This window comes from Petromyzon marinus, chromosome 27 (assembly GCF_048934315.1).
Source record: "Petromyzon marinus isolate PM22_M1 ecotype Great Lakes invasive population chromosome 27, UKy_Petmar_22M1.pri1.0, whole genome shotgun sequence".
NCBI lineage: Eukaryota > Metazoa > Chordata > Hyperoartia > Petromyzontiformes > Petromyzontidae > Petromyzon > Petromyzon marinus.
In genome coordinates, this window is record NC_133693.1 from 13,919,094 (window position 1) to 13,930,774 (window position 11,681).

The 11,681-nt window shown below is 41.7% G+C and overlaps 1 protein-coding gene across 5 annotated transcripts in view; it reads right to left on the reverse strand.

The window, feature by feature from the left end:
* Window positions 1-10,660, reverse strand: part of LOC116946514 (sodium-dependent neutral amino acid transporter B(0)AT1-like) — an 85,932-nt gene extending 75,272 nt beyond the window's left edge. The window contains exon 1 of one of the 5 annotated variants that reach the window (XM_076070158.1): window positions 10,457-10,660. In XM_076070158.1, the coding sequence (XP_075926273.1) occupies window positions 10,457-10,598 (142 nt within the window). In that variant the 5' untranslated portion in view covers window positions 10,599-10,660. The remainder of the gene's footprint in view (window positions 1-10,456) is intronic. The other 4 variants (XM_076070156.1, XM_076070159.1, XM_076070157.1 and 1 more) reach the window with 4 other exon arrangements.
* Window positions 10,661-11,681: the final 1,021 nt, after the last annotated feature.

An 11,681-nucleotide genomic window follows, 5' to 3' on the forward strand; every position in this document is an offset into this window, starting at 1 on the left:
TTTCCTGACTTTTAGGCCACCTGTATAATAACCCTATGTGTTTTGACTCTTATGCTATGTGTCCTGACTTTTCGGCCACAATGTAAAATGATAACCCTATGTGTCCTGACTTTTGGGACACCCTACATAACAATGACCCTATATGTCTTTACTTTTGGGCCACCCTCTATAAAAACCCTGTGTCCTGACTTTAGGACACCTTTATAATAACCCTATGTATTCTGACTTTGAGGCCACCAGTATACTCATCCTATGTTCTGAATTTTAGGCCACCCTGTAAAATAACCCTTCGTGTCCTGACTTTTAGGCCAACGTTTATGATGATCCTATATGTCCTTACTTTTGGGCCACCCTGTATAATGAACCTATGTCTTCACGTTGGACCACCCAGTACAATGACCCTATGTGTCCTGAATTTTAGGTCACCCTGTATAATGAACCAGTGCCTTGACGTTTGTGACACCCTTTATAATGACCCTAGGTGTCCTGACTTTTAGGCCAACCTATATAATGACCCTATATGTCCTGACATTTGTGCCACCCTGTATAATACCGCTATGTTTCCTGACTTTTAGGCCACCCTGTATAATAACCCAATGTGTCATGACTTTAGGCCACCCTTTACCCTATTTCTCCTGACTCTTTTGCCACCGTGTATTATAACCCTACATGTCTTGACTGCTGGGCCACTGTGTATAATAACCCTGTCCTAATTTTAGGCCATCCTGTATAACCCTATGTGTCCTGCCTATTAGGCCACCTGTACAATAACCGTAGGTGTCTTGACTTTTGGGCCACCCTGTATAATAACCTTATATTTCCTCACTTTTACACCACCCTGTATAATGAACCTGTTTCTTTAATTTTGGGCCACCCTGCACAATAACTACATGTATTCTGACTTTTAGGCCACGTGTATAATAATCATTTGTGTCCTGACTTTTGGGCCACCTTGTGTCATCAACCTAAGTGTCCTAATTTTAGACCACCTGTATAACAAAACTATGTATCCAGACTTTTGGGCCGCCCTGTATAATAATGACCCTATGTCTCTCGACTTTGAGCCACCCTGTATAATGACTCTATATGTCTTGACTTTGGGGCCACGCTGTATAATAAACCCTATGTGTTCTGACTTTAGGCCACCTTTATTATAACCTTGTGTCCTGACTTTTGACCCACCCTGTATAATAACCCTATGTGTCCTGACTTTTATGCCACCCTGTATAATAACCCTGTGTGTCCTGACTTTCAGGCCACCCTGTATAATAAACCTATGTGTCTTGAATTTTGGGCCACCCTGTATAATGACCCTATGTGTCACGACTTTTAGGCCACTTATTTAATAACCCTATGTGTCCTGACATTTAGGACACCTATATAATGACCCTATGTGTCGAAACCTTTGGGCAACCCTGCATCATAATGACCATGTGTCCTGACTCAGCACTGCCCATAGACTCAGCACTGACCATAGACTCAACACTCCCCCATATACTAACAATGACGCAGCACTCACCATAGACTCAACAAAGCATGTAGACTCAACATTGCCCACACACTCAACACTCCCATTAGACTCAACACTGCCCGTAGATTTAACACTGCCCGTAGACTCAGCACTGCCCATAGACACAACACCGCCCGTTGATTCATCACTCCACAGCGTTTCAACACTGCCCGTAGGCTCAACACTGCCCGTAAAGTTTAACACGTAGGCTTTTGTGACCAATATTATTCATAATAAAGGTTTTTGGGTTAGATTGCGTTATTTATAAATGTGTCGTAACCCTCCACCACCCGACACGGCCAATCAGCAAAAAAGTGTCACGTTGACAAAAGACAAATAATTCACTACTTTAGCCCACTGGTCTGTTGAAGAGTGAATCCACAACATTTACAGTTTGAGTACGACGTTTCGCTAGTAAATACATCCAGCATCATCGGGCAATTCGCCAGAATGGTAAAGCCCTCGCTTGCTCCCGGTTTTAAATAGAGCAGCAAGGTGACGTCATCATTTAACTCATATCAGGTGCAGTGATTAGAGGCGGAGGGGGGGGGGGTATTGTAATTATATAATCGATTAGTAATCAGTCAATGGTTATGATTAGTAATGAGTTGTAGATTAGTAATTAGTTGTAATGTGTGTTAGTGATTATATGCTATGTTAGTAATCCATTAATTAGTATGTGTTTCCCCTATAAGGAATTGTAATGTGCATTCATATTTTTAGCTCCCTCGGCAAAGCCACGCTGAAGGGGAACAACAAAACAACAAATATATACATTCTATTATTTTATTGCTTCCCCCCAACGCGACTCCACTGAAAGAGCCAAGAACATGAATTACTGCAGTCACGGAAGCTTTAAATCAAAATGTGATGTGTATTATTTAATAATACGCTTCCAGGCTGCACTAAGCCTGTAGCTGTCAGAACGATTAAAGTTATTTTTATTCCTCTCAATTTCAATGGATTCTCTAATTAGTATTTGCCAGTAATTAGTTTTACACAACACTGCAACATTATCAAAATCAATTGAGTGTCCTTGTTGACAAGCATGTTCTGCCACTGCCGACAGTTGTGTTTGAGATAATTTAATATTTCTCTGCTGTTCTTTTAGTCTTACGCTGATGTTGCGTCCCGTCTGTCCAATATAGCATCTGCCACATAAACAATTAATCCGATATACACCTTCTGTTGATAATTTAGGTAATGCGTCTTTAGTGCAAGATGCTAGTTTTTGAATTTTGTGTACTGTACCAAATCTTACTGTAATGTTTTGCTTTTGCAAAACACGGGCTAATTCGTCAGTTACTCCTGAGATATATGGAATTTTTATTGTTTTAACAATCTGATCGCTTTCAGCAGTATTGCTTTGCGATCGTGAATTGACATTCGGTGCTCTGTTAATTTGAGCGTTATTGTAGTATTCTGTCGTAGTGCGTCTTTAACGTGTTTGATCTCTCTCACTAGACTCTCACCAGACTCTCACCATCTGACACTGTTTTAGCCCGATGTATGAGCGTCTTGATAAGAGAGGATTTCTGAGCTGGATGATGATGTGAATCTGCATTCAGATAGGCATCAGTGTGCATTTGCTTTCTGTAAACGCTGTGTTATTTTACCGTTTAGGCCATGTTCTAGCAAAATATGTAGGAATTGGAGTGTGCTATTCACCTCCATTTCCATGGTGAACTGGATGGCCGGGTTTTGTGCATTGAGATGATTTAGAAAATCATTAAGTGTATCTTTACCATGTGGCCAGACAACCAAAGTGTCATCCACATATCTAAACCAAAAGGATGGTTTTAATGTGCTCGAGGCAAGTGCTCTTATTTCAAAGTTTTGCATGTACAAATGTGCTAATTTTATCCCCTGTTATAGCAAATTTGTACATGGAAAACTTTGAAATAAGAGCACTTGCCTCGAGCACATTAAAACCATCCTTTTGGTTTAGATATGTGGATGACACTTTGGTTGTCTGGCCACATGGTAAAGATACACTTAATGATTTTCTAAATCATCTCAATGCACAAAACCCGGCCATCCAGTTCACCATGGAAATGGAGGTGAATAACACACTCCCATTCCTAGATATTTTGCTTGGACATGGCCTAAACGGTAAAATAACACAGCGTTTACAGAAAGCAAACGCACACTGATGCCTATCTGAATGCAGATTCACATCATCATCCAGCTCAGAAATCCTCTCTTATCAAGATGCTCATACATCGGGCTAAAACAGTGTCAGATGGTGAGAGTCTAGTGAGAGAGATCAAACATGATAAAGACGCACTACGACAGAATGGCTACAATAACGCTCAAATTAACAGAGCACTGAATGCCAAATCATGATCGCGCAAAGCAATACTGCTGAAAGCGATCAGATTGTTAAAACAATAAAATTTCATATATCTCAGGAGTAACTGACAAATTAGCCCGTGTTTTGCAAAAGCAAAACATTACAGTAAGATTTGGTACAGTACACAAAATTCAAAAACTAGTATCTTGCACTAAAGACGCATTACCTAAATTATCAACAGAAGGTGTATATCGGATTAATTGTTTATGTGGCAGATGCTATATTGGACAGATGGAACGTAACATCAGCGTAAGACTAAAAGAACATCAGAGAAATATTAAATTATCTCAAACACAACTGTCGGCAGTGGCAGAACATGCTCGTCAGCAAGGACACTCAATTGATTTTGATAATGTTGCAGTGTTGTGTAAAACTAATTATTACTGGCAAAGATTAATTAGGGAATCCATTGAAATTGAGAGGAATAAAAATAACTTTAATCGCTCTGACAGCTACAGGCTTAGTGTGGCCTGGAAGCGTATTATTAAATAATACACATTACATTTTGATTTAAAGCTTTTGTGACTGCAGTAATTCATGTTCTTGGCTCTTTCAGTGGAGTCGCGTTGGGGGGAAGCAATAAAATAATAGAATGTATATATTTGTTGTTTTGTTGTTTCTCTTCAGCGTGGCTTTGCCGAGGGAGCTAAGAATATGAATGCACATTACAATTCCTTATAGGGGAAACACATACTAATTAACGGATTACTAACATAGCATATAATCACTAACACACATTACAACTAATTACTAATCTACAACTCATTACTAATCATAACCATTGACTGATTACTCATCGATTATATAATTACAATACCCCCCCCCCTCCGCCTCTAATCACTGCACCTGATATGAGTTAAATGATGACGTCACCCTGCTGCTCTATTTAAAACCGGGAGCAAGCGAGGGCTTTACCATTCTGGCGAATTGCCCGATGATGCTGGATGTATTTACCAGCGAAACGTCGTACTCAAACTGTAAATGTTGTGGATTCACTCTTCAACACACCGGTGGGCTAAAGTAGTGAATTATTTGTCTTTTGTCAACGTGACACTGCCCGTAAAGCCAACACTCCCCATCGATTCAACACTGCCCGAAGATGCAACACTGCCTGTAGACTCAACCCTGCCCGTAAATTCACCTCCCCATCGATTTAACACTGCCCTTAAATTCAACACTCTGCATCGATTCAACACTGCCTGTAGATTCAACACTGCCAATAGACACAACACTCTTCTTCTTGGTTCTTTCGGTAAAGTCACATAGAATTGAAATGAAATAATAAAAATAAAACGTAATAAAATAAAAATTATCACGACGTTTCGGCCACAACACAAGTAGCCTTCCTCAGGTGAAGAGACAGAACTGTTGGGAAGACAGTGCTTTAGTGAACACAGCAAAGCTTTGGCCGCGTCTTTTAAGCTGGGTGGGAGGAGCAGGGCGCCTTGACCAAGGAGTTTACATATCAACACAAGAATTTAGCATTGAAGTAGCTATGTGAATGTGTTGGATTAGCATGATGTTAAAGTCAGAAATTAGCATGTAACTGGGGGATTAGCATGATGTTAGTGTGAGGGATTAGCATGTAACTTTGTCGGAACTATGTCGGAAAAAAGTGGCGGTTTCTTTTTTCTTTTCAACGTTAGCACCACTGTGGTTAGCGCCACGGAAATCGTCAGCTTTGTTTAGATGGACGAGTCCATCTATGTTCGGAACGGAGGAGGGGGGAGAGAAGAAACAGCAACGATGCGCTGCTCTGTCCTGTGTTACGTTACTACTATGTTACAAATTAGACTACTATACATTACAATATTATACCTTCCAATCTAAACTACATTGTATAATATCGTATACACAGCCCAATGTAAGCTCTAACATTATGCATTATATTGATATGCCTCCAACTAAACTTTTTCTAAATTACACGACTATAAACCTTAATATGCGTGACTGCACCGACCTTCCAGCGTTCAAATCATTGACTAAAACTCACCTTTTTAAAATTTATTTTAATGTTTAGCAAAGTTTAATGTGTTTTTAGTGTTTTTACCATTTGATGTTGTTTTTGCTGCTTTTATGATTTTATGTTAAGTGTCTTTGAGTATTCAGAAAAGCGCTCACAAATGAAATATATTATTATTAATAATATACACTGCCATAGACAAACCCCACCCTTGAATTATACAATGCGTTACTATACACTACCCTATACTTTAGACTATAAAATATTAGACTTGTAATGTTACACTATGTATTATTCTACCAACCCTACTGTGTACCACACTGCTGTATATTCACTATACAATTATGATACTATATATTACTTTTTTTTCGGTAAAGTCACGTAGGTAAAATAGAACAATTAAAGCACGACGTTTCGGAGGCAACACAAGCTTCCGTCTTCAGGTGGAAGTCACAGCAGAATATCTGCGTCAAGCACTTGACACAGATATTCTGCTGTGACTGTTCCACCTGAAGACGGAAGCTTGTGTTGCCTCCGAAACGTCGTGCTTTATTTGTTCTATTTTATTTTACCTACGTGACTTTACCGAAAAAAACAAAAAGTATGAATCCTTGCAGTCACGAAAGCTTCAAATCTAGAAATACTATATATTGCCTTATGAATTATGTTAAACATTCCACTGTTATACTATTTTATTACTATACAACATGGTATAAACCATACCATTGACCGTCATGTGAAAGGTACTAAGAGGCAGTGTCAGCGAATGGACTGTGGTCTGAAAGTCACCGTAAAATAACAATCAAAAACCGAAATGGTTTATAACGTCGTTCCAATGGTTACTAAGCTAGAATACATCTTCTCGGTTGAAATTGTCTCTGTGTTTGTATATGTGGATGGCCTCATGAACGAATCTCTCATGGTTGCCGGATGGCTTGCAGAGAACCTCCATCTTGGAGAAGTCAATGTCATGTGAGCCTACTGAATTATAGCAGTGATCTGCCATGGCTGAGGTGTTCCTCCTACCGTGTTTTAAGTCTGCTTTATGTTCACCGATGCGGTCCGAGATATGTCGTTTGGTTTCTCCAATATAGCTGCTACCACAGAGGCAACTTAGTTTGTAGACGCCCGGGTACTGTATGTCTGGAACCACATCTTTTACCGACGGAACCAGATCACATATTTTATGTACTGTGTTGAATCGGACCTGGATCTTGTGTTTATTCAGGATTTTGGAGATCTTTATTGTGACCCCCGCAATGTAGGGTAAGGTGATAGTTTTGAATGGCTCCTCAAGAGGATCCTTCTTCATGGTTGGAATGATGGCTTTGCGGATTGTGTAGTCGGAGTAAACATTGGCTTTGATAGCTTGGTGGATGGTGGTGGGAATCAGGTTTTAAGTAAGCATCTGTATGGTTAGCTTTCCTGTAGACAGAGTGGCTCATTGAACCATCAGGTCTCCTTTTAATTAGGACATCCAAAAATGGTAGCTTGCCATCTTTTTCGACTTCCATGGTAAATCTGATGTCTGGGTGTATGGAATTGATGTGGTCGAGGAATTGGTCTAGAGGAGGCCTGCCATGTGGCCAGATAACAAAAGTGTCATCCACGTATCTCTTCCATAAGGTCGGGTGTAGAGTGGCAGTCTGGATGGCGTCAGTCTCAAATGTCTCCATGAAAACGTTGGCTACAACCGGAGATAAGGGGGAGCCCATTGGGATGCCCTCAGTTTGTTTGTATAAAGTCCCATTCCAGGTGAAGTGTGTGTTGGTTAAGCAGTGTCTCACCAGGTGGGGTACATCAGTATGCAGTCCTTGATGAACCAAGTATTCAATGATTGCGATGGTGTCAGGTACAGGAACTTTGGTGAATAAGGAAACCACATCAAAACTGACAAGCAGGTCGTCTGGGGACAGGGAAATACCCTTGATTATAGATACCAGGTGAGTAGAGTTTAGTACCGCAGAGGTGGTTTTTCCAGTAAAAGGCCGCAGGATTTCAGACAAAAAATGAGCCAGTTTGTAGGTGGCGGAGTTGATAGTAGAGACGATGGGACGAAGGGGTATATCTTCTTTATGTATCTTTGGAAGGCCATATAATCTTGGTGGCCTGGCCGCAGAAGGTTTCAACGAGAACCGTTTGGTTTGATCAATTAATGCTGTTGAATCAGAAATGATTTTGTTGGTTTTAGTGACGAGGCTGTTGGTGGTGTCTCTTCTTATTTTTCTATAGCTACCATCGTTGAGTAGTTCCTGAATTTTGTTATATTTTATTTTGTCCATGATGACAGTGGCATTGTCCTTGTCAGCTGAGAGGATGACAATGTCACCCCTCTTTTTTTAATTGAGATAATTAGAAGCGCTCATCTTTGCTGATGTTACTAGCTGGCATCTTAGTGTTTTTGAGGCTTGCAGCGATTTCAGATCTTGCTACATCTACAGCAATGTGACCCAGGTCCTTGAGTGCCACGTCGACATGGGCAATGATTTCATTAACTGGTATGTGTCTAGGTGTAACTGCAAAGTTTAGTCCTTTAGCTAAGACGGTTTTCAGACCATCAGAAATAGAACTGTTACTGCGATTAATTATGACTTTGTTAACATCTAGCTTTTCGATGTGTGGATCCGATTTCTTGTTGAAGAGGCGGTTGAATTTGGAAATCAAGTTGTCCTTACATTTAGTCGACATAGTGGCAGCTGAAGAGGCAGTCATATTGTCCACATGGTCCCAATCCGATGTGGACATTGTTGCCGTCAATGATGAGTGGGACTTTCTACAAACAAACTGAGGGCACCCAAATGGGCTCCCCCCTATCTTAAAATCCGTGATCTGGTCCGTCGGTAAAAGATGTGGTTCCGGACATACAGTACCCGGGCATCTACAAACTAAGTTGCCTCTGTGGTAGCAGCTATATTGGAGAAACCAAACGACATATCTCGGACCACATCCGTGAACATAAAGCAAACTTAAAACACGGTAGGACGAACATCTCAGCCGTGGCAGATCACTGCTATAATTCAGTAGGCTCACATGACATTGACTTCTCCAAGATGGAGGTTCTCTGCAAGCCATCCGGCTACCATGAGAGATTCGTTCATGAGGCCATCCACATATACAAACACAGAGACAATTTCAACCGAGAAGATGGATTCTGGCTTAGTAACCATTGGAAAGACGTTATAAACCATTTCGGTTCTTGATTGATGGTTATTTTACGGTGACTTTCAGACCACAGTCCATTCGCTGGCATTGCCTCTTAGTACCTTTCATACGACGGTCAATAGTATAGTTTATAGCATGTTGTATAATAAATAGTATAACAGTGTAATGTTTAACATAATTCATAAGGCAATATATAGTATCGTAATTGTATAGTGGATATACAGCAGTGTGGTACACAGTTGGGTTGGTAGAATAATGCATAGTGTAATATATTAAAAGTCTAATTTTATAGTCTAAAGTATAGGGTAGTGTATAGTAATGCATTGTATAATTCAAGGGTGGGGTTTGTCTATGGCAGTGTATATTAAGGTGTATAGTCGTGTAATTTAGAAACAAGTTTAGTTGGAGGCATATCAATATAATGCATAATGCTAGAGCTTGCATTAGGCTGTGTATACGATATTATATAATGTAGTTTAGATTGGAAGGTATAATATTGCAATGTATAGTAGTCTAGTTTGTAGCAAAGTAGTAATGCAACACAGTACAGAGCAGCGCATCATTGCTGCTTCTTCTCTCCCCCCTCCTCTGTTCCGAGCATAGATGGACTCGTCCGTCTAAACAAAGCTCGTCGCTTTCCGTGGTGCTAACCACAGTGGTGCTAACGTTGAAAAGATAAAAGGAACCCCCACTTTTTTCCGACATAGTTCCGACATAGTTACATGCTAATCCCTCACATTAACAGCATGCTAATCCCCCAGTTACATGCTAATTTCTGACTTTAACATCATGCTAATCGAACACATTAACATAGCTACTTCAATGTTAAATTCTTCTGTTGATATGTAAACTCCTTGGTCAAGGCGCCCTGCTCCTCCCACCCAGCTTAAAAGACGCGGCCAAAGCTTGGCTGTGTTCACTGAAGCGCTGTCTTCCCGACAGTTCTGTCTCTTCACCTGAGGAAGGCTACTTGTGTTGTGGCTGAAACGTCGTGAGAATTTTTATTTTATTATGTTTTTTTTTGTATTATTTTATTTCAATTCTACGTGACTTTACCGAAACAACCAAGAAGATGCATCCCTGCAGTCACGAAAGCTTTAAATCGAGACACAACACTGCCCGTAAATCCAACACTCCCCATCGATTCAACACTGCCCATAGATTCAACACTGTCCGTAGTCTCAACACTGCCCGTAGACTCACCACTGCCCGTAGACTCAACACAGCCCACAGTCTATGAGTCTACATGCATTTTTATGAGCCTTTGTGAGTCTATAGGTCTTTGTGTGAGTCTATGGGTCTCTGTGTGAGTCTGTGGGTCTCTGTTTGTGTGAGTCTATGAGTCTCTGTGTGGGTGTATGGGTCTCTGAGTGAGTTTATCAGTCTCCGCGTGAGTCTTTGGCTCTAAAAGTGACACCGTCACATGTGGTGTAACGGGCCAGGTGTGAGTGTCCCGAGCTGATCTCACCTGGTGAGTGGGAAGAGCCGCAATTGTCGCTGCGATTGTCTGGAGATGTCTCCCTCTCCACAGCAGGGAAATCAATGGGAACCTTCCCAACCCCAGCAGATATTTTATACGCACGTAGGGGTGGGTTTGAAAGGTGTGTCATTAACTTGAAGCACGGGTGTTAGTGGTCGATTAACAGAAGTTAAATAAGCATATTTATATAAAGACCTTCCCCCACCACCAAGACAACAATAACAGCAACTCGCTTGAGCAGTTCAACACAAAAGACAAAGATCCCCAGTGTGGCCTTAACAAATGGGGCAAATGCTGTTAGCGAGCACCTATAAAGGCCGGCACGGCACATGAGGGAGTGGGTGGCCAGCACCACGCCCGACCGCCTTTGTCTCCCTAGTGGCGATGTTTACACACCGCTCCTTTAGGCCACACACAGACCTCCAGACTCATACATATAGAGAAACGCAGAACCACAGCAACCCACAGACACACACAGGCCATAGACTCACAGAGAGACCCACAGATTCACACAGAAACCCACAGACTCACACATAGAGCCCCACAGACTCACACAGAGAGCCATAGACTCACAAACACACACAGACGCGCATACTCACACAGAGACCCAAAAATTCACACACCGAGACCCAAATACTTATACAAAGACCCACATACTCACACACAGAGACCCGCAAACACATACAAGAAACCACAGTCTCACACGGAGAGACCCACTGACTAACAGAGAGACCCATAAACTCACACACACAGCGACCCACAGATTCAAAAGACAAGACAAAGATCCCACGTATAGCCATAACAAACTGTTGGGGCAAGTGCTGTTAGTGAGCACCTATAAAGGCCAGCACAGCACACGATGTGTTCGTGGCCTGCATTATGTTTGTTCGACCACCTTTGTCTCCCCAGTGGCAATGTTTATACACACCGCACCAAGTACTAATTTGAGGCAGAGTCGACCTAGGGGAGGTCCAGGACCGGTTCAGATAATCGTCACTGGTAGTCATCACCGGAAATCAAACTCGGGTGACCGGGTTCGTAGCGCAACGCGCTAACCACTTTGCCAAGGTCGGCCTCTGTAGAGGAGGTTCGTTAAGGATGCTACTGGGCAGTACCAGCCTAGGTGCACAGCGAGGCTATTGGTCAGTTGGAGGCAGTCGCCCTCCAGCAACAATGGAGAGCAGATGAGTGATGCTCACAACAAGGAGCGGAG